General features: G+C 35.2%; 1 protein-coding gene across 7 annotated transcripts in view; it reads left to right on the top strand.

Moving 5' to 3' along the window:
• The window catches only part of FBXW11 (F-box and WD repeat domain containing 11), an 80,178-nt gene extending 54,210 nt beyond the window's left edge, over positions 1–25,968 (top strand). For all 7 annotated transcript variants that reach the window (XM_074292065.1, XM_074292062.1, XM_074292060.1 and 4 more), the window contains 11 exons: positions 1,871–2,096; positions 7,742–7,928; positions 8,765–8,855; positions 14,303–14,440; positions 15,196–15,314; positions 16,295–16,544; positions 17,254–17,372; positions 18,217–18,327; positions 18,950–19,028; positions 19,745–19,930; positions 23,451–25,968. In XM_074292065.1, the coding sequence (XP_074148166.1) occupies positions 1,871–2,096; positions 7,742–7,928; positions 8,765–8,855; positions 14,303–14,440; positions 15,196–15,314; positions 16,295–16,544; positions 17,254–17,372; positions 18,217–18,327; positions 18,950–19,028; positions 19,745–19,906 (1,482 nt within the window). In that variant the 3' untranslated portion in view covers positions 19,907–19,930; positions 23,451–25,968. The remainder of the gene's footprint in view (positions 1–1,870; positions 2,097–7,741; positions 7,929–8,764; positions 8,856–14,302; positions 14,441–15,195; positions 15,315–16,294; positions 16,545–17,253; positions 17,373–18,216; positions 18,328–18,949; positions 19,029–19,744; positions 19,931–23,450) is intronic.
• Positions 25,969–27,625: the final 1,657 nt, after the last annotated feature.

The following is a 27,625-nucleotide window of genomic DNA, read 5'->3' as shown; positions in this document are numbered from 1 at the left end:
GAGCCATCTGGGTCTAAGGGACTATTTGGAGATAGCCCTGGGTTCAATGGAAGACCTTGGCCCTTTAAACTAAGGTCTTCAACAGGTCTCAGTTTGACTGAGGCAAAGAATCTCCTCTTTTACAAAGTCAAAATAAATAAATAAATAAATCCATATCTGGGAAGGAAGACCCTCAGGGTTTCTGGTGGAGGCTGAAATGATTGCTACTTAACTTATATTCAATCTGAATCTGTCTGGACCAAAACAATTACCTAATAAAGAGGATAAGCTATTGTTAAAGATTAATCTAAGGAAACTTAGGAGTGGTCAGGTATACATAAGAAAGATAACCCAGAGAGAGTCAGTTTTGAAAAACTGAGGTTTAGTGAAAAGGTGCCTGCATTTGGAACCAAATTTGAATCTCTTGTCACTGCTGTTTTTGTAACCTTGGGCAAGGCACTTAAAAATATAATGGCTAGCATTTTATATAGTACTTTTTAAAGATTTGCAAAGGGTGTTGCCTGTATTTCATTCTATCAATATCTAGCTTGCCTGGATCACATAACTTATAACTCTTTGAGAAAATTTTGAATTCAGGTTTCTCTGAACCTGTTTATGCCAGCACTGTGCTAAGAACTTTGTATGTAGAGCATGTCATCTGCTCCTCATCCTGCTGAAGGCAGGTATTTGTTTTACAGATGAGGAAACTGAGTGTGATTTGCCTAGGGTTACACAGCTAGTGTCTGAAGCCTAATTTGAACTTAGATCTTAATAACTCTAGGTTCAATGCTCCAACCATTCATTGTACCATCTACCTGTTTCTGAATTGGTATTTAACTATTTTAGATCTCTATATATCCATATCTTGATTTACAGATGCCTGACTTTAATTCTCAAATGACCAATCTGATCTTGGATCTATATCATATTATTTTGTGTGAGATGCTTTTTTTTTTCTTCCAGTTTTTCTCAACCTAGATATTCCTCAAGGATTGGGACTTCTCAAATCAGAGAATTTTTGTCCTTCCCTTTCCCCTTTCTGGAAAGCTTTCTAGCCAAAAGAATAGTGGGAGATTTTTAAGCTCCCAGTGTTTACAATGAGGCTGATTAACCATAATTAGAAGATGGATTGGAGTTGGAGTTGAATTTTCTCCTTTTTCAACTCTGATTTTGATGAGATAATATAAACTTCCTTTTCATCCTTACTGCCATAATCCACCTTGAAATTATTTCACAACCTACTATCACGATTGCATCTGCTTCCCATGTCAGCGTTTTAAGGCTTATTATTTAAAATTTTCTTTTTAAGTTCATAAGTCATGTGTAATTTAATTTATTACATTATCATGACACTTTTTTAAAATTAAAAATGAGGAAGAAAAGGTCTTGTTTCTTCTCTTGATATCCCACTTTCCATCACAGAACACTTTCAGAAAAGCCCCAGATATGTTTGACTTGACCGCCACCTCTAACCCTGCTGCCTCTCCACCCACTAACACACCTTCCTCACCCCTCCCTCAGGCTCTTGTAATCTTCTAAATTTGTGAATATAGTCTTCTTTGGTACCCAAACCTAAGTACCTCTGCCTGGCTACCACTCCCCTATCTATTGTTTTCCCCTTTTTTCCCATTTAAAATATAATGTGCTAGTGGGCTGGGACTTCTGACTTAACATCTACTTGGCTTTTAAGATAGTATTCTTGGTATTTTAGCTCTCCGTGTGTGCAGGTTTATCACAAGTTTTTGGATGCACTATTCATTTAGTAAGTTGAGGCTTAATGGATATATGTGTTTGCTTGTTCGAGGAAGTAATTTAGATCATATTATATTATAAAAGTTTTTTAAAATTAACCAGAAGTTTACTCATCATAATTTTTGTTTTTCTAAACTAGATAAGTAATGGAACATCATCTGTGATAGTCTCCAGGAAGCGACCATCTGAAGGAAATTACCAAAAAGAAAAGGACTTGTGTATTAAGTATTTTGACCAGTGGTCTGAATCAGATCAGGTTGAATTTGTGGAGCATCTGATTTCACGAATGTGTCATTATCAGCATGGACATATTAACTCTTACCTGAAGCCCATGTTGCAGCGGGACTTCATCACTGCTTTACCAGGTAAATATATATATTGGTTTTTGAAGAACCAGGTCGTGGAATGTGTTAGTGTTTAAAAACAAACAAACAAAAATTCCCAGTTGCTTTAATGTCATTTACATTTATGATATGTGAAAGTGGTGTCTTTTAGGTAATTTTATCTGTGGTTAACTGAATATTGTATGCCAGTATTCCTGTCCCTGAAATATTTAGTAATTATTTCTTGTTGTATCCAACTCTTGGGTTTTTTTTTTGTTTTTTTTTTTTTGCAAAATAGGAAAGTGGTTGGCTATTTTTTCTCAAGCTCATTTTACAAATGAGGACACTTGAGACAAACAGGGTTAGGTGACTTGTCCAGGGTCGGCTGGTCGGCCAGTAAGTATCTGAGACCAGCTTTAATCTCAGGAAGGTAAGTCTTCCTGACAATAGGCCTGTTATCTTGTGCCACCAAGCATCTCTGACCATACTGGCAGCTTTTAATTATGAGCAAATCATTATAACCTCAAAGGCCCCAGGCGGTTCTCTGAAAATTAAGTATAGATTATACTTTGTAGTTTGCAAACATGCATTGGGAAATGTTTTTCATATCAATGAAGCACACATGTGCATGTCTTGATATCTCCAGAATTACATTAGAATTTGGGTTTAAAAGTTGTTTCTCATCAAGTTTCAAAAAGTCACGGTTCACATCAAATTTCAGTCATTTGCTTCAACTTCTTAGTGATCCCAAAGTTTAAAAGGCTTATTTCCATGCAAAAGTTCAGGAGCTTCCTTGATGAGGGCAACAGTAAATTTGTTTGCACTTAATTCCTAACACCTTTCTTTGCCTTCTTAAATCCACTTTGATTAAGGTTCTTATGATTAAAGTTTGGCAGTAAAGTACCTGTTATGGTACTTATGTTTGCTTTCCCAAAAGATTTAGAATCCACCTGGAAGAGTGGGTAGTCAACTCTGATCACTGGGACCACTAACCCTAAGGTCTGCAGACCCTAACTCTGGCTTGCCTCACAATAACTCTGGCTCTTGGATTAATAAACCCTTTATCCTTCTAACAGATTTCAGTGTGAAGTATTTATTATCTCTTCCCCCCACCCCTCTCTTCCCTTCCCCAACATACACATTGTAAGTAGAATGTAGAGTTGGGTTGAATTTGTACCAAAAGAGACTGTTATTGAAGGTTGTGTTTCTTCCCACATTGGAATTTTCCAAAAAAAAAAACAAAAAAAAAAACCCAACAACAACATTGCCTCCAGTAGGTGGCAATATTGGGGTTAGTCTAGTGTGTGAAGAGTATAGGTGTATAGGTTTTGAGGTGGTCCCTTCTCCCCTTGTCTCAGGGATTATTAAATCTAAGAGACACAGGACTGATGAACCTGTGGTTATGTATATACATATAGTAAATGTCATTGTACAGGTCAGGTTACTCAAGTCACTACATGACACTATCCAAATTATTTTGTTGGGCTTGAATTTTGTAGTGTTGAATATGGGAAATAAATGGGCCTTTGGATAAGGATTGGAAATCTTTTCATTATGCAGATGTTTTTGTTGTAATGGTATTTGTTTTAATAGGATTTGATCTGAAGATATATGTATGTATGTACATCAATATATATATAGTGCACATATGTATCTAATTGTGGAGGACAAACTGGCCAAGTTGATTGTGTTAGTGTCTAGTAGACTTGGATTAAAACTGGCATTATTTCTTTAGTACATTTTTGGCACTGGTACAAGACCATGCCTTAAAAATATTAGGAAGGAAAAATGTGTGTATGTTCATATTTGTATTTAACATCTTGTTGGGGGATTTGCTAATCTTTATCCCATTGTGATTGTTAGATTTTACTGACGATCTCAAACTTTGAATTTAAAGTTTATTGAAATGGATATGAAGCCTAGACTTTTTATTGTGAAAACTATTAATTTTATATAAATGATCTTCATAGCTTTGGCTTCTTAATGCTCAGTCTGAATGTCATACCTGTCAGTACAGGGAAAATGGAAAATGTTTGTGGTCTCTGGCTCCCTTTTGGTTTGGTGGAAAAGTGATAATTATGGTATGCTTTTCTTAAAATCATGGTAAATGTTTAGTCTGCAATGTCAATTTCTGCAAGCTAAGTTTGTGGTTAGCAAGAACTGTTGTTAGAAAAGAAGAAAAATATGTGCCATATGAAATTGAGGCATGTTATACTTTAAATAGAAGGTGATAAGGTTTTTGTCACAAATTACTCAATATGGGTATATCAGCAAAGGTATATCAATAAAATCAGGATCTTAAAATTTCTGAGCCACCTAGCCACTGTCTTGGGCATCTGCCTGAACCCAGAGGAGAGATATAAAAAGCACATGTCATGGCTCTGCTTAAGAGATGATGGAACAGGGGAAGGAAGAATTAGAGCTGTGAGTAGAGAAAGCAGGGTCCAGGGCCAGTTAGTGGAAGAAAGAAACACCTGGTTCTCCAAAGGTAATGAGATTTATTGCTAGGCTGTTTATAATTGCTTCCCTAGTATTTTCCATGCTGATTTATTGCAGCTTCAGAGAGGTATGTTAGTGTGTTTTCGATGATGATTCTCAACCATTTGTACTTGTTGTTTGATAGAAATGGTGGGGGTTTTGGCGTGAGTACCTTTGCCTTAATTCTTGGGTTAATTTATTCCAGGTTTAGATAGATCTAACAATAGAAGGTTGCTATTTGAACACATTTATGCAAAGTTTAGAGAGTTCTCAATTTTGAATTTCACAGCAAGATGACTACACCAAGACGCCTTTTAAAATGTCTGAGAAAAGGAGGGGGACTCAGGCATAGGGGAGGATGTCTTTGAAGCCACTTTCTGCAGCGTAGCACTCCACCAAAGTTCTTTGAAATGTGTTTCTAAAATAATTTTTTTTGTAATTGTATGATCTAAGCTGCTTTATACCTAGCTTTAGTCAAGGTCATTGAACTGACATTACCCATTGAAGTTTCATTTTGACAGTGTTATTTACATATTAAGCTTTGAAATCTTTGCATTTTAATTGTTTTAATTTATTATTGAAATTCTTCCAAACCTTCATCTGGTGCCACTAATCAACAACAGCAGCACTTCTTCAGCATCTTACATGGTATTACTGCCTCATTTTCCCAGGCCATGATGCTGTCATCTTGCTGCCTTGGAGGGAGAAAAAGAATGACACAGTAATAAGTGCCAGATGTTGTTACTTAGGAAAGTGCTTAATTTTAGCACCTCAAAGGGTTTTTATTACAGGCAAATTGGGCACTGCCCACCTGGGGCACAACCCCACTCTACAAGACACAATGAATCCAAGAGAACACAGTGGATGCAGTACTCTCAGGCCCCTCTGGTTACAACAATGGGCTTTGAAGATTTTCCAGATTACTTGTAGAGCAACTATTATACTTTGGGACTGGTTGGTTCCTACTCCATCTCAAATATAAATATTTTGTTTACAGATGAAGGGACACAAACTCCATTAGTTGTAAATGCAGTAAAAAGTAGTACTTATTCATTTGACTTCTTGCTCTAAGGAGGCTTTCTTTTTTATATCAAATAGGTTTTTATGTAATGTATTATCCAACTTCATAAAGTTACTTTATGTCTCAAGAGAGTCAAACTTTTGGTGAGTCTGTATAGGCATTAGAGGACTGTAAATTAAATGTAGTTTATGAAAGCTGGAAAAGCAACAGATTTGTCAGGAAAAAATGTCACTGATTCCCTTAGCAAAGAAGCCTTATTATTTTTCCATATGCTCTCAATTGAATGTCCGATTCATGTATATTCAGAGGTGGTGAGTAGCTTTTTTATATGATTACTTATGTGTTATTTCTCCACTTCTCCCTCTATTAGACTCTTTGAAAAGCAAGGACTGTCTGACTTTTGTATCTCTAGTGCTTAGCACATAATAGGGGCTAAATGGGAATATCATGATAGCTGGTAGCATGAATGTTGTAAAAGTATGGGTTTTTCTTTTCTGGACCATTAGTTTTTATTTACAGAATATTGGGCACAAAAAAGAGATGTGGGAAGCAGAAAATGCATCATAATGAGAGAAATCCAGGGTTTTTTTTTGTTTTTGTTTCCCTGAGGCAATTGGGATTAAGTGACTTGCCCCTATCTCGCTCTATCCACTGTACCTCCTAGCTGCCCCAAATAGAATCATTTTCAAGAGAAAATTTTCCTACCTTCACATTTCTGGTTTGCCATAGTCTAAAGCATTTATGATAAAAAGAGAGAGGAGCAAGAATGAGATAAAAGCACACCTCCCAAGTTAGAGGTTTTGAGCAGTATTTTTACTAATTCAAATTAAATTGGGAGTGAGACAAGGTAGAATAGCTATTGAAGGATTTCAACTATGACATCTTGGTCTTCTTTTCTTTATAGTTTTACTAAGCTTTGAGGATGGAAATCGTAAAAGCTAAAAGATCTCTGAACTCAAGAAGCTCTAAATTGAAAAGACAACATATTAAAAAAAAAAGTTTAGCGCAAGGTAAAAGGGTGTACCACAAAAGTACAGATAATAAGGTACAGGGATTCTTATTTATATTAGTAGTACCTAGTGGTCTTCCTTCTTACTAGAAGGAATTAAATAGGTGAGAGCCATCTCTTCAAGCCTTGGGATCAACCGCAGAAGCTTAGATAAATTCTAGGATAGTCTGTAGCAAGAAATGGGGGGATAAAAAGGGAAGTCAAGAGAAAAAAGAACTTCCTACTCCCTGGCCTTCACTAATGATCTGTTTAGAGTAACATCTCTCAAATATTTTGAATTCCTTTACACCCTTACAAGTTATTGAGAATTCTCCTTCACATCACAATCTCAAGAGCTTTTTATGTGGGTCACTGCTGTTATTGTGTTATTATAAAAGTAGTTTCGACCTTGTGCACCTCCAAAACACACTTTTAGAACTGCTAGTTCAGGGGAACTTCTGCCCAGACTTAGCTCTTACCATTAAGGAAAGAATCATCAATATGGCAGGAAGTGCTCTGCCATAATAATATGATCCCAGTAGTGAAGGAAATAAATGATGGGCATAGTCAAACTCTTACTTAGCTTTTTAGGAAAGTACTTGATATGGAACTTGCTGTCAAATCTTACCTTCTTAAATACTGAGGCACTAGGAAAGGCAAAAAAAAAAAAAATCTTTATTGAAAGAACTAGAAAAAACTTGATAGAACAACACAGCTGCTAATACAAATTTATGTAATTGTGTGCAATTGTTAATGTGATAGAGCGAACCAGCTACTTGTAGATTTTTAAATTTTCCTTTGATTCCTTCTCTCTATGTAGATTTAAAACTAAGGTAGTGATCGCATCTTAAAAGCTTTATAGACTGTCTGATACAATTAAGCATTCAAAAAACATTTGGGAATTTGGCAAATAGTGAATGATCACTTCCTGTAACTTTATGCTCCTTCATGTAGCAATCCTTTAACCTTTAATCCTTAACTCCCTTAACCCTCTGCCCCCATCAACATCATAATAGGTTTCTGGTATTGTTCTCTTTTGTAATTAAATCCTGATTTATTAATTCCTTTTTAACTATGGGATTATGACTAGTACTTGCAAATTTCTAGTCATCATTACAAGAAACTCTCCATTTATTTCACTGTCATTTATGCCTTCCTCTCCTGTTTTCTCATCTCCTCCCCTTGCCCTCATTCTTATAGAGCAAGGCTTAGATCACATAGCAGAAAACATCCTTTCTTACCTGGATGCTAGATCTCTGTGTGCAGCAGAATTGGTGTGTAAAGAATGGCAGCGTGTGATCTCTGAAGGAATGCTTTGGAAAAAATTGATTGAAAGGATGGTACGGACTGATCCACTCTGGAAAGGCCTTTCAGAAAGAAGAGCATGGTAAGTTTTTCTGCACCAAGGGCTGTTTAAGTCCTGAGCACACATTACCTACATATTACTTTTGAAGAAGATATCTCTAAAATTAGTTTAAAATTGTTTAAGCAAAGCAAAATTGTTAATTAACAAAGGTGATACCTGGTTTTGAGGTATATTTTTTAAAACTTTAAAAATTCATTTGCTTTTTCTAATGAAAGAACCAAGTTTCAGTTACTTAGTACTTTACTGATACTACATGTTATGTTTTGCTTACTATTTTAGGGGCAAATAAATAAACAGCACCATTTCCTGTGAGTTAGGACCAAGAAGCAGAAGCTAGATCAATACATTTTTAACTTGTTGCTTGTAGTTCAAAATTGGGCCAGGAGGAAGAGGAGAATTGTGGGAACAGGTGTGGAGGGAGAAATTATTAGTTTGCTTGAGGCTTTGGGTTTATCAGTGAATTTCAAATCCTTTTCCCAGTTAAGCACAAAAAGCATTGGCTTGAAGATATCTCTAAATTAGTAGCCAGGCTCTCTTAATCTGTTGGGTTCTTTTTATGGTCTCTGATCTAAAAAGGTAATTAGAGCACCAATTTTGATCATTGAATATGTAGAATAGATACACTTAGATAAAAGGAAGAGGAATTTTTTCATGGGATTCTCCCTGTTGGTTACCAAGTTGTTGAGGTTTTTTTATCCTGCTTTGGAATTAATAGAATAATATGGTAACTTTTTATAATAATGCTAATATCAATATGAATGAAACTTTGTGACTTTTATATAAACTTTATAATACTTCATGTTACTTTTTTTGCATATAATAGATATTACAAAGTTAACATCTATTTTGTTTTCTAGGGATCAGTACCTGTTTAAAAATAGACCCACAGATGGCCCTCCCAATTCATTTTATAGGTCACTGTACCCAAAGATTATCCAGGATATAGAGGTAATTCTTTTTTTTTTTGTTTTTTGTTTTCCTGCTATATGGGCTATTAGTATTTAGGTGTTTTTTTATTCTTTTACTGTGTTATATTACAATTATGGAGACAACAGCTAGCTTATTCAAGCTTGTCGATAAATCAAATAATCAAGCACATACTGTGGCATGCCACCATTCCTCAGAGTGGCATCTCTTTTGTAAAAAATAATTTAGCATTTCTGTAACAAAGTGGTTTTTGACTTTGCTTTCATAAACTGTGGACAAGCTTTACAGAATCAACTGTTTCTTCACATTTGGTAATGTCCCACAAAATCAGATTTTCCCGGGTGTGCCTTTTCTAGGTAAGAACATAATTTAAAATTTCCAAGCCATTCATGTAATGGAGTGTTTTTTTTCATGAGCCAGAGGAAAAAGTCACAGCTTCTTTAAATTTCTCTTTTTTTTTTTTTTTCATGGAAATGACTCAAAATGTGATTTCAAACTATTGCAAAGTGGATTTTAAAGAGTTCTTGTAACACATAGACCTTTCCAGTTATTGAGCATAATTTATCCAAAGTGGTAAGACTCTGTAAACTTGACATGAAACATTGAAGACGTTTGATATTGCTCATGTGTTCTAATTAGGTAGGTTTTTATTATTTAGCTGGTTTCCTTGAACTGGGAAAGCGTACAGCCTTTTCTCATTAACTCATTCACATGTGTTCTTGGCAGGTCAGGGTTCTTTCAGCATTTCCTCCCTGGCATAAAAGGTTGACTTTAGTCAGGCAATGCAGTATCACCCATAAAGTTATACTCAGTTTCCTAAATGTGAAGTAATCCTCTCCCCCAGGTGATGGACATAAAAATTATTAGGCCAAAATTCATTAATAGAGTAACATGTATTTTTGAGGTTTTTAAGGCAGATGTGAACTAATGGAATCATTCCATTACAGTAAATATGAATGTGCCTGAAATAAAATTAAGATATGAATCCTTCTCTTAAATATTTTGCCACCTTAATGCTCAAGTATAAAATAACTTTTAAATGGTGGCGAAATGTTTATAAACCTTTACTTTGCCAGTAATAAAGTTTAAGAATTAATTCATTGGATTCCAAGGTCAAATCTAGGAAAAAAGCACCAACAATATTATTAACCAAGATATGAATGATAACATTTCATCTTTGATTAATTCAGCAGATTCCCACTTTGTTTCCTTAAGCAGTCTTTGTGAGGTTTTTCCAGTTTTCATTTAACTTTAACTTTTATCATAATGTGGTGATTTTAAAACAAGTGATGATCAAAGCCAATCACTGTGGAAGTTCTTTGGAAAATCTTTAGACTGGCTTGGAAATTTGATAGGTATTAAAAATCCCCCACCCCATGTACAACATAGGCCCATTCCATTTTTGCACGTAAGTCAGATTGACAAACATCATTGGCTCTGAAAGCTCTGAGTTGCATGAGCTTTCTACAAGCTGAAAAAGCATTTCATAATTACTAGAGGGAAACAGTATCAAGATATGAGAAGAGACTAAGCTATAGATGGAGCCCATTTGACTTATTTCCTTTTCATGCAGAACTCCAGACCAGCATGGTGGTCTAACCCATGGTTCTTAAAGTATAGTCTGGGGGACAACCATTGGTGGTCCACAAAGTGACTCCAGGTGCTTTAGAGAATTACTGATAATTTCTGTGCTTTGGTTTCTTAGATGAGTCTACACATATAATGCCCTTTATTTGTGTTACAAGGAAGGCAGAGTTGTCCTTATTAACTATTTTACTAAGAAAGTACATTTGGGTATGTATATTTGATATATACATATATACATAAATGTGTATGGGAGACAGACTGAAACTTTTGAGAACCACTTCCAATAGCCATCATTTGACTGTTTTTCAAAATCAGTTAATTCACAAGATATGGAGAGATAAAACATTGGGAGTTGACAATATTTACTGCCAATAATTGTATTGTGTCTTTTTATAAGCCGAATGAAATTTTTAGCTTCCTTAATGCCTTGTTTAAATAAGAGGTTTTTATTTAAATGAGGCAACTAAGTTTTATTTCAAACAGACAAGAATAATCAGGGGGGAAAAAAAAAACAACAGAAAATGTAGAAACATTTTGATTTATTTCCCTTTGATATTTTTTCATTCTCTTTTATATTGTTTATTTTGATTGTATATTTCCCTTATGTTGACTTTCATCTTCTCAATTCATTATGGTGAGGGAGGAGGAGAAGTGTCATAAGTTTGGCTTTCTGAAAATCAGAAAAGGGCAAAATCTTAGCTCTGGAATTACTGTCTTATGTCCAGCTAGTGGAAACCAATTTACTTTTAAAGATAAAGATAACGTAGAAGGCTGGTATCTTGACCAACTCATTTATTTAGGAAATGGATCACTACAGGTCTTTCCAACTCTTATTCTATAATTCTAAGGTAAAAACTGAATATTAATAACTTTAAACCAAAAATTCTTAATTAATTTTTCCAAACTCCTTTGGACCTTCCTTAAAGGTAATAGCCATTTTCTTCCTTATTATCCTTTTTCTTTGAATGTTCTAAAGGAAGTTTTGGCTCTTAATATAACCCACACAAGTTAATGATCTGAATTTAATTTTTTCTTTCTTTTTCGGGATAAGACTCAATCTTCTTTCATTTATCTTTCTTGTCCTTTGTCCTCACTTTTTTTGTCCAGACTAGTTAACCATTTGAAATTTTGTCCTTAAAATAGGCCACAGGTGAAATATTGGTGCGTTGCTTTGCACCTTTCAGTAAACCACATTTTATATGGTGAAAGTGGGGAGCTTTTTTGTGGTTTGCAAATTTAGTATTAACATTGTCCTGGTTAGAAAATGCTGAAAGTTGCCCACCCACTCAGCTGTATTTAGGCTTCTAAAAATAATGTTATTTCTCCATACTCACACATCTGTTTTCACTCTGTTGCCAATTTAAATGCTGCTGTATATTCTGTGTATCATGGCTTATTTCCCAGTATTTTGAAAATTTGCACAGGGTAAGGGGATTTTACAAGTTCTCAAAAACATGAAATACTTTCCCACAGTAGCCACACCACATTATACCTAAGCAAAATGGCAGGTGTCCACAGTATTACAATGTGCCCCTATATATATGACCTGTTATTTAATTCTTTTCTGGCTTAGATGACATTATTTCCATTTAAAAGCCCATACTTATGGAAATGCCTTGATGTTCTCTGTTGTTGGTAACAACACAGACAATATTGTATCTGGTCACTTAGTGTGGACAGTTTTTTTTGCCTTGATTTCTTATTTTTGGCCAATTGTCTCAACAAGGAAAGAAGAGATAAGGTAGATTAGGCATTTATTAGTAGACATTTTTTAGTTCTAATGTTTACCTGACAGGTACATAGAATAGAGAATATTAGATGCCTGAGAGCTTTTGGAATTGTTTGCTTTTTTGCATTCAGTTCATCTGATGAAAATAGTCATTGACTTTCAAGTTTTATAAACTAACTAATGTGTTCTAAAACTTTGAGGATCTAAAAGTAAGTCCTTTGACTGTTATAGGCTCCTTCATCTAATAAAATCCTTTCAGCTTATATTGCAAGTACATCCTGTTACCTGAGAAAAGTCCAAACGCTACAATATGGTTATTAACATGGAAATGGGATTTTTAATGAATGGTCATTGAAAGTTGCAAGAGGATGGTGTCTGTCACTAGCTGTTTACAAATTTAAAAAAAATTGATTCATTTCTGATGTTTCAAGTTGGCATGGCCCCTAAAGAGTTCATCTGTTCTCTCACTCCTTGTGCTGGTACTACTGTAGTACTGTGATAGTTGATTGCTTGTCATCCTCTTGAAAAACTTGAGAATTAAGGACTTAATATCATCTCAATGGAAAAGACAGTTTTCTTTTTCAAATTTGAATTGGTTAAATTTTTCTCTATATTCCTTTCCTCTAACATCATTTTCTTTTACTTGAGTTTCTTGTATAAGATTTTGTAGGGATTTGTGCCCTTTATAGGCAGTTTAGTGACAAAAATAAATTGTACCCTTTCCCCAGTATTTGCCTTAAGATGTGGAGGACATAGCTGTCAACCACATTCATAGATCTCAGTGACACAAGGTCTTTGTGGTACCAGGGACCTCAAGGACATTATACTAAGAAGCTTTGGAGGGCATCTAGGTTAGAATGCAGTAACCCTTCTGTTTTGAATGCCAAACATAGAATGTATTATTTATCACACCTGTCTCCATTATCTTCAAGTACTGGTTTTAGTTTGTAAAATTATTTATGGCTTCGATCCACACAGAAATTGTTTATCTGGTCAGACCTCAATTTTCTGCACTAATGGAAGGTAGCAGAGATGGGGAGAATCACAAACAGCAAGTAATTTATAAATCATTTCTACTCAGCTTTAGGAGTAGTACATTTATATTTAGATTTGCATGTGAGTGTATTCAGTCTGGGAGATCATTTTAAATGACAAAATTGTTCTTTGATGCTTTGAGTCAAGAGAATATAGGAGTCTACTTAATTTCCTTATCTTGATCTCTTATTGCATTCCATACTTTTATCTGTTCCTTGCTGGTAAGCCCTCTTTCAAGTGTAGGGATTGGTTTCAATGTTCACAAGATTCCCCCATGGTTTATAAAATATGAGTAACTACAGATTGACCAAAAGATATCAACAAAACCATTAATTCAGAGCTTTCTGTGATATCTCCTTCTATTTGTGATAGTGCTTCAATTGGAAGAGATCTCAGCTTATGTAGTATACTCCTGTCCCAGCAAATAGTAATTAGCACAATTAAGCTAGTTCTTAGTAATCCTTTCAGCAATTGCCAAAATATAGCTTTAGTTCTTGTTTATAGTTATGGTTTCAAGGCCTAGTGGACTAGACTTAGGTTTTCTTGGGAGAACAGTTTTACATGCTCTTTGATCCTTAAAAATCATCCAGTTTAGATTAATCTTATACATGGTTTGTTCATTGTATCACTCATCACCCTTCTCAAAAACCTGTGGCTCCCAGTTGCCTGCATAAAAAACTTCATTTATCAGAATCTATGTGCTATCATTACTTTTTTTTTTTTTTTCCCACATATCCAGTTTACTCAAAGGCAGGGATGCTCACATGTATTTTGGGTGTATTTGAGTCTTTTATTATGCTTTATTACCTATTGGTCTATTTCATATGTGTGTATCTATGTATGAATGTACATACAAAGATTATTATTTTAATTGTATTAGATTCTCAGGACCAATTTTTTCTCAGCTAGAAAATTAAGATCCATAAAATCTTTTGATAGTTGTTAGCTTGGTGAAAAATAGAGAATAACAGCTTGTATGAATTTGCTCATAGATGATTGTTTGTATCGTAACCTAGAGTATCCATAGTTTGACTTTTCTGAAAGTGGGGTACAATTCTGATACTAAGCTGAATATTTTTCACATACAAAAAAAAGTTGTTTACCTTTTTCTCCCTAGACTATAGAATCTAATTGGAGGTGCGGAAGGCATAACTTGCAGAGAATTCAGTGCCGCTCTGAAAATAGTAAAGGTGTCTACTGTTTACAGTATGACGATGAAAAGATCATCAGTGGCTTACGGGATAACTCTATTAAGGTGAGTGCATTGGGGCTTTTAAAAATTGCAATTATTGATTTAGTATCATGTGATGACCATTTGTCCTATTTATCCTTGGCAGCTTTTTATCTGACTGAACACATGTACTTTTTCTATTACTTTTCCAGACCTTTATGTTACTTTGCCTTCTTACCTTCAAAGACAGACATGCAGACACTGAACATCCCTTCTGTCCCTTCCCCTCTGCTTCAAATTCCATTGTTAAATACAAAGAAAATGTCAGGTTTCAGCTTTTTTGTCATTCTTAGTAAGCATAAATTGCTATTGGAATGAGTCTAGAATTTCAATTCACTTTTAAGTACATAAAAGTGACATTGATTTCCCTAGTTTAGATTTGACCTAATTCATGTTTCATTTTACAATTAACAACTTGTATTTCCTTTAATATTTGTGATTGCTTTGTATAAAATATTTGGCTTTTTGGTTCAGTAGTTGGTGCCTTATAAAGACTAGACAGCCTCTTGCCTCTCTTGTCTTTGGTGTTGGTACAGGAGTTAAAAAGGCAAGGTGCCCAATTCATTAAAAGGAGAAACTGGATTGCTAATCATTTGGCAAAAAGTCAATAGTACTCTTTGAATTATTGGTATATATCTCCTTCCTGCTATTTCTTAACTGATAAAATAATACAAGTGCTTATCTTTGCTGTGGTTTAGAAAATCAAATAGGTAAAGCAATTGCATTGTTGAGAAAGTGATTCACTAACATTTTGCATGATTTACCTTGTGTTTCAACAGATTTGGGATAAAACCAGTTTGGAATGTTTGAAAATATTAACAGGACACACAGGTTCAGTCCTTTGTCTGCAGTATGATGAGCGGGTTATTGTGACTGGCTCCTCAGACTCCACAGTGAGGTAAGCACAGTGAGATCCCATAGCTGAGCCAGCCAACATATCTGAGAATGTATCTTGCTTCCTTGCCCCTCCCTTTTAGGATTAGACTTAAGTTAACTTTTTCATTCTGATTCTATTTTCTGCTGTCCTATTTTCTTTCTCTGTGTAGCTTTGTAGGACGCTTTCTCTTCTCTCTACTAAGAATCTGACATGGTCTTTCTCATGCCTTAAGCTATATCTGCTACTGACTGATAATACCTTTTGTGGTTTACTTGGTAGATAAACTGAGGTCTAAGTAGTAACTTTAACCTTTGCCATCTTGTGGCCTGGGACCCGGGTTGAGTCAGGGAGGCAGTTACAATTAGAGATGACCTGAATCTTAGATCTAGATTGTCACATTTGTGTGGCCTTAGTAAAGTCACTTCCTTATTTTTAAGATGGTCATATGGTTTCTGTTACATTTAAAAATCTTATTAACACTTCCCAACTCTAGCAGAGCAGAAAGATTATTTAAGAGCCATGCCAAATGAGCTGCCAAGCACTGGGGTGTCAGGAATATTGGGGGAGAATAAAATGTTGGATAAAATAGCATAGGACCTCTTAATTTCAAAAATTTGTACTTTTGAGGAAACCAAGTCAGTTGAAAAATGTCTGTGGTTTAAAGAACTTTAGGCCTGCTTTCTATCTCTTCCATCATTCAGTTTGGCAAGTAGAAATAATGTGATTTGTTTTAAATTTGATTGTTGAAGTACACAGAAAAATCCTTGAGCCATGAGCAAGCTGTGTGTGTGCTGTCAAATTTGGCCACTGTATCTGTTTTTACTCATCCTTTTCCCCCTTTCCTTAAAAAGGGAAATAGGGTTGTATTAGGAAATTGGACTCGTTAAAAGTAAAAAATACCTATTTTCTTGCATTTACTTGTATTTGTTGATACTGAGATAGGGCCACAGCATGAAGACAAATTTTTCCTGAATTTAATTCATACTTTTCTCTTGCTTTAGAGTTTGGGATGTGAACACAGGAGAAGTTTTGAATACATTGATCCATCACAATGAGGCAGTCCTTCACCTGCGCTTTAGCAATGGCTTAATGGTGACTTGTTCAAAGGATAGGTCCATTGCTGTGTGGGACATGGCGTCACCCACTGACATCACGCTTCGACGTGTATTGGTTGGCCATCGAGCAGCTGTTAACGTGGTTGACTTTGATGACAAGTATATTGTCTCTGCTTCTGGTGATAGGACCATTAAAGTAAGTTTATGGGAAGAAAAATCTTGATTTACTTTCATATTTATTGTTCAGGAATTAGGGGCATAGTGGAAGATGGAGGGATTTTTATACCAGGATGACATTGACTACATCAGAAAGCCTCTTTCAGTATCCTCAGAGTGCCCCCTTCTGGTTCACTATCTGAGCTTTTATAATCATAGGCAAGAGGGATGGGAGAAAGTGTGATATAAGTTACCTAACAAGTTCTATTGAAAATATGGCCTGGGGGTTGTGTGTGTGTGTGAAATGCATAGACACAAAGATGTATATACACAGAGAGATACACAATATAGATATATTCATACATAGTAAAATAGAAAAATCTAAACACTTAGCTGAGTAAAAGATGGAATGTGGGGCAAGTAAAGTGGCCTTGAACAGCTTGGTTACTTTGTGACCCTCATTTCTCTCTTCAGCTTAAGTATTTTGTGTGAATATTTTATGCAAATGACTTCATAAATTACAATTTTTTTTATTTTATTATTATTATTATTTTTTTTACCATAAGTAGGGTTATAAGTCATTGAGAAGAAAAGGCAGATATAGTGGCAAGAAAGGGTAGGGCCCACATGTATAAAAGGAACAACATACTTCTGAGGTCAGTTAGCCTTTGGAGGAAAGATGAGAATCAAGTACTGTAAAATCTATTTTTTTTTTATTCAGTTATTAAAATGTACAATTTGTCCTGCAGGTCTGGAGCACAAGTACCTGTGAATTTGTTCGTACTCTGAATGGGCACAAGCGTGGCATTGCCTGCCTTCAGTATAGGGATCGACTTGTTGTAAGTGGATCCTCAGACAATACCATAAGGTGAGTGGAAAATGTTCATAGTTTGAGTTTTGTCATATGATAATTTTATCATAGTTTTAAATATTTTATTTAAATCCAAAACACTTCAAGATGGGAGGAGGGTTGTATTTAGGTTTTTGTTCTGTATTTTTTGCTTTACAATAGATTCTAAAATTAAATTACTTTCATTGAGGATATGATATAGGCCACTATTAGCAGTGGATAAATGTTAGAAATAATTTGTCTGCCTGTTTTGTTAATACAACAAAAGTCCAATTAGGGCTGAGTTGTTGCTTAATGAGAATAGATCTGAGAAACTATTGCATATTAGATACATTTGTAGATAAAATAAGGGTGTAGGTCTGAAGTAGTGGTGTGTCAGAGTTGACTACTGGAGACATGTTCTATGTTCTTGGTTTTTTATTTCCCTATTTTTTCATTGTTGGAAATAAGTTAGAAGAATACAAATCCTTTTAGCACCAGCATTTGTTAGGAAAATCAGATTAAAAATAGGAGTGTAGATTCATCCTCTGCATTTAAATCTCCCAAGTCATTGCATAATTGATAGGCACCTCTCACTGATTGAGAAACAAACTTGTTCCATAATCTAGTTCAAGGAAAAGACTCTGCCTCACTTGTGAGCCTTGTCAGGAATGTGGAAACCATTGGGGGGGTGGGGGGGATTTGAGGAGGTGTTTTTGGTATTATATATATATTATATACACTTTGGAGCCTCTGTAATACAAGTTCTCATAACTAAAACATTCCATAAGATATTCCATATCTGTGTTGTTTATTGCAACCATGCATTTCAAGATGGCAAAGAGATATCACTTGCATAAGGATGCTCTATTTCTTATTAAAGGCTATGGGATATTGAGTGCGGTGCCTGTTTGAGGGTTTTAGAAGGACATGAAGAATTAGTCCGCTGCATCAGATTTGATAACAAGAGGATTGTGAGCGGAGCCTATGATGGGTATGTGTTTAAAACAAATGACTATATTGTTAAAATTATATTAGTGATAACCTAATAACTATAAGAAACATTGGAACTGGGAATTCTGAGTAGTGATTTTTCTTCCTTATACTCCAATAACATTTCTCCATCCAGAAGGCCTGTGGGTGGCAGAATAACATCATTAGAGCCTGTAGAACCCAAATTAAACCTAGATGTCTATCAACTTATAGGGCAACTATTGCTACTATATGTCATCTCTATAATCCATACTCTCCAGGGTAAAATGTAAGGAGGCTAAGAGAAAAAGACCAGTAAAATTCAGATTTGTTTTTTTATTTTCACACACCAACAATGTGTTGTGTTGCTAAAAATAAATCAAAATAAGGGTGATCCCTAGAGCTTAATTAGGGGGGAGGGAGAAGAGAGCAGGATTGAGAAATAAGACATACATAATACAAAATGTATTAAATTCATATAGTACAAAATGTATATTTACCTTCAACCTTGAAAAATAGTAAGGTTCACTTTTTTAAATGGAATGAATGAACATTGAATCAAAATCAGTTTTATTTTTTCCTAACATTTTGTTCTGTTTTTTCCTATTCAGTGAAATCTTAATTCATATTTTTTTATGTTTTAGAAAAATTAAGGTTTGGGATTTGCAAGCTGCTCTTGACCCCCGGGCACCAGCAAGCACATTATGTTTGCGTACCTTAGTGGTATGTATATTTTTACTTGTGTGTATTGAAGCCATATGCAGAAATATGTCTGTTTTCAAGTGAATTTATATGAGAAGTTAAAGTTCAAATCTTTTGTGCCTCAAAGAACCTTCAAATGAATTTTTTTGTTAGCCCAAATTAGGGAGAACTTATCTCTGTTCTTATCAGCCTTTTTCCAAAAATATATTGATCCTGGAGTTGGAATTAATAACTAAATGGTTCTTTGAACTCAGGGACAGTTTTCTGGCCTATTTCAGAATGCCTATTTCCAAAAAGGAAAGTTTCCAAAACACCTAAAAATATAGGACACAAATATAAAACTGTGGAATAAATTGGAGAAATGTGCTCTTGGAGTGGAGAACAAAGGATTCTAATGATTCTGCAGTAAAGTTTCAGAGGTCATTTAATGCTAAAGTTCTTACCCACTTTTGTGTCATGGGTCCTTTGGCAGTCAGTGAAGCCTAGGGATCCCTTCTCAGGATAATAGTATAATAGTTTTAGGTGACTATGATAAAACTTTTAGTATTATTTTTTAAAATAGTTATATTGAAATAAAGATGTTAATCCTCCATGGACCTCTATTGAACTCAGTTTAAGAAGTTCTCATCTAGTCCTTACAAAAAACCCCAAAAAACAGCTGGGTGTCCTTGTGCTAAAAGCCACAGAAAATTCCAGAAAGTTTAGATCTTCATTAATGAACCTGTTTGGTTTTACAGGAACATTCTGGACGAGTGTTTCGATTGCAGTTTGATGAATTTCAAATCATCAGTAGCTCTCATGATGACACTATTCTGATTTGGGATTTCTTAAATGTGCCCCCCAGTGCCCAGAATGAGACTCGTTCTCCCTCTAGAACATACACTTACATCTCCAGATAACAGTCTGCACTTTTCCCATATCAGGTATACCATTTTGTTTGTTTACCATTCTCATTAGTATTTACCATTTGTTATTGGATTATAGTGATTAATATATTTTAAATGTGAAATTATACAATTTGAGTCATCATTAGCAAGTCATATTCTTTAAATGTTTCTAGTCACTATTAAAAGACTGAAGACCGTAGACCACATTTGAATTTTTCTTTTGAGTTTCCCTTGTCTTTCCTTTCATACCCTTTGAATATATTTATTAAGCCTTTACTGTGTATTTGGCCTGTGCATTGTACACAAAAAAACATGTCAGCCCTACTTTCAAAGTTTGTATTGCAATAGTGGGATACTATACATGTATGTTCCTTTTATATGTTTTGTTTTGTTTTTTTTTTTTTTTTTTTTTTTTTTTTTGGTTAGAAAATTAGTAAGCTTTATTAAGTGTCTACTATATATGTGTCTAAGCTCTGGACATAAAAAGAGACAAAAGATAGCTCCTGCCTTCAAGGAGCTTACATTCTAAAGAGGGAGGCAACTTGCAAAGTATAAATACAAAGCGAGCTATATACACAAAAAGTAGAAAGTAATTAACAGAATGAAGGCATTAGAATTAAGAGGGGTTGAGGGAAGGTTTCTTGTAGAAGGTGACTTATTTGGAACTTAAAAGAAGCCAGGGAAGTCAGTAGACAGAAAAAAGGATGAGCATTCTAGGCTTGTCCTCTATATATTTCATCTGGTAAGTCTTAAATTAAAATTTTACGTGGAGTCATAGTACTCTATCTGATTGCCTTTTTTTCCTCAAAAACAGTGTGTGTGTGTGTGTGTGTGTGTGTGTGTGTGTGTGTGTGTGTGTGTGGAGAGAGAGAGAGAGACAGAGACAGACAGACACACAGAGATGGAAAGGAATGTGGGGGGTTAGGCAGACATAGAGTTTCAAAAGTCCTCCAAGGCATGGTCTCATGGCATATGAAGTTCCCTTTGAGAAGAGTGCTGTAGCAGCAGTCAAAAATCATTCTTTATACTTTTTCTATTTCTATTCATACCAAATCTATTGTTAAAATACAATAGATAATAGATAAGTTCAATGCTAAAAGATAGTAAAAGAATAGAATACTCTGCCTCTTATCAAGACCAAAAAGACAAATAGGAATAACACTATGCTAATTACTGTCAGGTTCCTTTGAATTTGCCAAATATACAGTAACTTTTCCAAATTCTAGCTTCATGATACTCTACTTGGATACTAACCAAAATTTATACCATCTTTAATGGGAATTATTCTTTACAATTTCCTGTCCTTGGATTATGGTTCACCTTAAACTAATTCAAAATCCAAGATTTCCATCACTGACATTAGGAAACCTACCTTCAAAGGGGGTAGATGAGGGAAAAAAAACAACAAAATTAGTGGAAACAGGTAGCCATGGGACATGCACATGCAAACGTTAACTGTTCCTGAGAAGTGGAAGGGTACTTTGTAGTTATTCTTAAAGCTCTCACCTTGGGAAAGCACAAAGTTCAAATAAATTTGAGACTTGAAAAAAATTCAATATCTTTAATAAAATGTCACAAATTCAATGTATTTTTAAATACTAGAAAACTACAGAAAGGATTCCTGTAATTGATGTATGATAACAACTACCTCTTTCTTTTATCTAAGGGTGTGTGTCTGTCTGTATGAGTGTTCCTCTCCTTACACCCCACCCCACCTCCATTCTAGGAGTCTAAAAACATCTCTGTAAAGATCACTCCCTACAGTGTTTTGTTATGACGATAAATTGTAAATCAGTGGAAAATGTTATCTGCTCTTTCAGGTGGTGGGTCCTAAAGACCTAACACAAGCAATGAACCTCTTTTACAAGGTTCCAAATGTGTTTACTTCTTCAAAGCAAATTGCTTTTGACAGCCCTGGCAGTCAGCTACAAGGATTTTATTGCCTTTTTTTGAATTCTTTTCATTTATTGTAACATGACAAAAATTGTTACCATATGATATGCTAAGATGCTAAGATCTAAGTACTACAAGAAAAAAACCCACTCTTAAAGATGCTTTCACTGTTTAAAAAAAAAAAATCTCCTAGCTAAAATTTAGTAAGGCAAGTCTTGCTCAGGAAATGTAGGAAATGTAGGAATTAGATTTATTCAGATTCTTTGTTAATGCTCATTTGTCTCTGGAAGAAAATGCCCCAGGGTGATTGTTTTTATTTTTCCATTTTGCATGATTATTAAAAAATGTTAAGTCTTGGGGGCAGCTAGGTGTGCAGTGGATAGAGCACCAGCATGTCCCTGTTTACTTGTATGTATTATGGTTTACTTTGACATATGCAGCATAAGTTGCCGTAACAGTTTGAAAGATGAATTAGAGGTGTCCCAGGATCAATTTTCATAACCTTGACATACTCTATCATTGTATAGTAGAATGATTCTAATTATTGGGCTTTATGATTGCCTGGATTCTAGAAATTTTAAGCTTAATATAGTTTTTGATTATGGTGAAACCAACATGACATGTCTTTGTTAATATAATGATTCTCATTGTATACATTTCCCTAATGTAGGGATTTACAAATCATTTCCCTCACTACAACTCTGGGAAGTAGGTAATATAAGTATTTTTAATCCCTATCTTACAGAAAAGAAAGTCATGCTCAGACTGGTATAAGTGAGTAACCCAAGATTTTGCAAATCTAGTAAATGCCAGAGGTCAAACTGAAGCCCAGGTTTCTGGGATCATTACCCATGCTGCTTGTGAGCATCTTTCCCTAAACCTCCTTCCTCCAACTGGTCAATCCACTGCCATACTTACACATTAGAACAAATCTTATAGGATCAAACATCACATCAATAATTAGACTAGAAGAATTTTAGGAACTGCATTTTTGCAGTTCAGTGGTAATTTATACTTATATCAATGAAAACTTCCTCTGAATTAGAACTGACCCAGAGTGGATTTAATCACTTGCTTTCCCTCTCCTTGAAGTCTGCAGCTTTCAGGAAGCTGGGTAGGTAAGATTCAGATTGAATTAGATGACCTCTGAGGTCTCATTCTTACTTAGCTTCTGTGATTCTGTGTGGCCTGGGGCATGTTTTGGTCTTGAAAAGCTTTCTGAGAGTTGTAGAAGAAAGATGAAATACTATTATAGACACATTTTCGTTATATTCGTAGTCTCTGTACATTGCCATTCCACATATAGAATAAATAACCAGCTTTTATATGGCACTTTGAAGTTTACCCAGGGCTTTGCTTTCTCTGTTGATCCCCATCTGAATGATAGCTGCTATTACTTTGTTTTTACAGATGAAAAAACTGAGACAGACCCATCCAGGGTTACATAGCTATCAAGTGTCAAAAGGCAGGATTTGAACTCGGTCCTTTCTTCCTGACTCCGATTCTAGTATTCTATATAATGTGTTGGTAGCCCTTTTTTCATGAATATTTGATCTGTCAGATCATGTTTAAAAGAGGTTTTGTATTTTGGTGATGGTGGTATGGTAGCATGAAAGTAAATGGCACAACATCTAACACATCTGTTCTTCGTTTTTTTTTTCAGGGTTCCATAGTCTTGAACTACTGGCTACACAGCTCTCACATGCCCACAGGTGTTCATTCACAGCTGAGTATGAAGTTGGAATTGGTTCTAGATGCTGTGTAGATGCAAAGCAGCACAACTCTAAATTCTCATTTTTCTTGCGATCTCTGACTCCTTGACTGTTTACTTGGAGGCCTTTATGATGGTCACATCAACTTCAAGTAGATAAGAAAAAGCCTGTCCTTCCCTGCCATGAAAAAACCTAATGCTTCAACTGTAAATTTTTCATATAAACTGAATTTACAATCTGTTTTACAGAAGTAAATGAAAATTCAAGAAAAGACTTGGCCTAATTTATATTGCTTTGCACTTTGGTCTGACTTTAAAGAACATCATATTCTCCGATGAAATTTGGGTGCCAAACACATGCCCAGAATGTACATTGTTCCTTTCAGAAGCCGGCATCCTCCTTTTGACTGTACGAGCTATCCTGCGTTGAGAACTTGTTTTATAAGGAGTGTGTTGGACTTTGGAAACATTTCTGGATTGTTTAATAATATTTTTGGATTTTACTTTATTTCTGCTCCACTTATTTCTTTTAATTTAAAGAATTGTAAACCAGATATTATCTGCCAATTGGTAACATGGCACTGGCTTTTCTTTTATTAATGGCCCTCTCCTCCTTCTTTCCTCTGTTTTTCTGATATTTGATATAGTCCTACCTTTCCATGAGTGCTTGCCTCTTAATTTAAATACTGTATCAGCATGTAGATAGAATGTACATAACAGTTTAACCTCAAGGTGTGTGGAGTGAGGGCCTCCTGATCCCGAGACACTAATGCAGACTGTATTAGCACTTAGCCACGGGATATTCTCAATGACTGGCACCCAGGGGCTCATGTGGATTATCCAGAATCCTCCGTGCAGTATTCATAAGATTTTTTTTTATGGGAACTATGTTTTAAAAATGTAATTTCTAAGCTTAAAAAAAATTAAAAACGTTTTGTTTCTGTTCTGCAGTATGTACAATAGACATACCTTTTAAAATTTTTTTTGTTTTGTTTTCTTAATGGTATTCTGAAGTACTTACAGGTTAGCTTTTTTTGGTAGCATTTACTTGGCTCCACAATTGAACAATGTCCTGAGTCAAAATTTAAATGTATTAATATTTTTAATTTTATTTTATCTGAATTGAAGTTAGTAGCTCTATCAAGAGGAGACTGTTGCTCCCATGTCTCCATCTGGGTCTAGACTCCATCTAGTTTTCAGGCCTTTGTCCCAGGCCAGTTCTTGGTGAGCGTGCTGGTATGTGTGCTTCCTCTGTAGCTTTTGTTATTGGACATCTCCTTGGGCAGAAGGCCTCTTAGGGGGGCCTTCAGCTTTAGATTACAAGGCTCCTTGTCTTACATTTGCATTCTCATGTATTTTGTGGCATGCTTCTGTGGGGAGGGATTACTCACAAATGTCATTTCTCTTGATTTGCTTCGTGTGACATGCGGTTTTCGACAAATAATTTTGTTTTGTTACCCTTAGCTTCTAAATGCACTAAAATTCAAGTAGGTGGGAATGCCATTGTCACATTGACTGTCTGTGGAGATCATATCAGCATTAGGGTATCAGCTGGCAATCTTCTTTTTCTCCATGTACGATGTTATGTTTTATTTATCCTTTGACATTTGTTTTAATCCAGGAATGTCCATGGTATTTAAAGGACCAATAAATTAATATTAAAATGCAGTGAACAAGCATGCTAGCAGTGGTATCCTCTTGTGGATCAAACCTCTTCCCAGCGAAAGCACACACAGATACTACCAAAGGGCAGATTGCTTTGCTATATTTTATCTTTTGCATTGAGAAAAGTGTTGGGATCAATGTGTAGTTTCTTCCTTATTTTTTTTCCTTCAGTTAAAACTTCCTCCTATATGTTACAAGTGATTTCTTTGAGCTGTTAGAACCTCAAAGTGCAGAAATAAGGTCACAGTTTTGTAAGCTTGACAGTAGTTCGTGAAAGTGGCTTACTTTTAACCCTTTTCATCTTATAGCTTTAATATTAAACTGGCTAAGAAAAGATGCTTTTGCAGCCCAGAAGAAAATGGCAAATTGTTTCTCAGAGAGCAGTGTCCTTTTTTATGCATGTGTACAATGGAAATTCCTCATTTTCCTTGGGAGATCATGGTGTTTGAACAAGCACACAACTTTTGGATTGTGCTTATTAAACCACAGCAGTGGACTTTATCTTTGGCACCCAAGGAATCTGACTTCGGGGATTCACAGTAGCAATTCCTGGCTGCACTCTGGATTTTGGTTTTGCTGACCATAATTGAGCAATTGTACATTACTGCTATATTAATGTTTTAAAGCACTGGGATAGTCTACTTCTAACTTGTAATTAATTATGTTTGCCAATTATCTGTTTGAAATAAGTTTGTGTCTGAACAGCTTATTGAAACTGTTAAATTGTACAGATATTGTTCATGACCTAAAGCTTTGTACTGTGGAATGTGCTTAATAAAAAAAAGTTTGACCTTTGTCCAGAAAATTGCTAACTAATATCCAAAAAAGTATAGGCATTTTGCATTACATCTAATTTGGCTTCATGCATTTGTTACTTCAGATACTAATTTGAAGCTAATAATCTTAATAAAACATTCCTCCTCTACTACTCTGTTAAGGAATTTGTTTAAAGAAATATTGTAATATGTTATCAATAATTCAGTGATATGCGACTGAGGCTCATAGATTTTTTTTCTTAAACATCTGCATTGTAAAATGAGGTGGAAGGTCAAGTGCTTTCAGCATAGGAGAGCTATGCTATGCCTGTGATACAATTGCATGTCTTGAAAGGTATTAACTAGAAAGCTGAGTGAACTTTGTGGGTTTGGGGGTTAGGCTATCCCATACCTCTCCTTGGCAAGGATGCCTTCTCCCATATGCAAAATTGCTTCCTCGGAATATTTTACTTTTTAGAGTTATGGGATGAAATATAAAACGGGCACCTTTAAGTGCTCTTTGTGTCATTTTGATTTCAGTGAAAATTGAACTTTTTGATCTCATCACTATGAAAGACTTCCATGAAGGCAGGTATGGAAGAGCCAGCTGGAGCCCATTCAGCTTTTGTGCATCAAGAACAGATATTGTGGCTCATGGTAATGACTCATCAGGATTTATTTGGATCATCCTTTCAGGCTGGGGTTCTTAACCATTTTTGTGTGATCGTCCCCTCGGGCAATCTGGTCTTAGCAGAATCATGCATTTTAAGGAATGGAAAGAAGGGCTAAATTTCATTTTGAAGTTTAAAAAAAAAAAAAAAACCTTTTGTTTTCTTTATTCCTTGCTTAAGAGTCAGAACACCTGCCCTGAAGCATAAAGTATTCAGATAGATACTATATCCCCAACTATAGTAAATAAAAATTTCTTGATTAGTTAATCATGCAACTTTGGTACAGCATTCAGTCACATCTAGTTTTGCGTGTCCCTTTTTTTTGAGGTTTTCTTGGCAGAGATACTGCCCAAATGTCCTTCCCAGGGTTATATAACTAACAAGTGTCTGACCCTGGATTTGAACTCAAGATTCTCCTGACTTGAGAGCCAGCATTCTTTGTGCCCCCTATCTTACCCTATTTAGAACATTAAAACCCTAGATAACTGGAAAACATTGAGAAACCAGATTTTTCAGCTAAAAGCTGGTTGGCTTTCTAAATGTAATCATTATGAAAGGAAATCTCTGAAATATCACTTTCCTGCCTTTCTAATTTGTGTAGTCTGAACAATCTAACCTTTTTAATGGCCTTTTGAGGTATGTTAATGTGCATTTCTTATCTAGAATATAGTGATATGTTCTGGACACATAAGGCTACATACCCAGGAACTCCAGGATACCTCCATGTGCTCTTTAGTCTTTTCTTCCTTATAGTCTTTGTTGTCAGGATGTCAGTAAAGCTGTGCCCCTAATTCTTACAACCAAGAATGACTTCCTTCTAATTCCTTGTTACCAGGCAAAATTATGTGGAAATTAAAGAGTTGATCAGCTCTGGGAGGGGACCTAAGGGCCTCTTTTAACAAAACGCATTGATTTTTTAACACAAGGACTTTCAGACATCAGTTATACCAAACTTTTTTTTGGACTGCAGGGAATGCTCTGATTATTTGCTTTGTTGGTAAATACTAATTCTTTCTGAATTTAATGATAAAGAATT

Source organism: Sminthopsis crassicaudata, chromosome 2, assembly GCF_048593235.1.
Source record: "Sminthopsis crassicaudata isolate SCR6 chromosome 2, ASM4859323v1, whole genome shotgun sequence".
NCBI lineage: Eukaryota > Metazoa > Chordata > Mammalia > Dasyuromorphia > Dasyuridae > Sminthopsis > Sminthopsis crassicaudata.
Note: the sequence above shows the minus strand (reverse complement) of the source record. Positions and strands in the feature narration are given on the sequence as shown.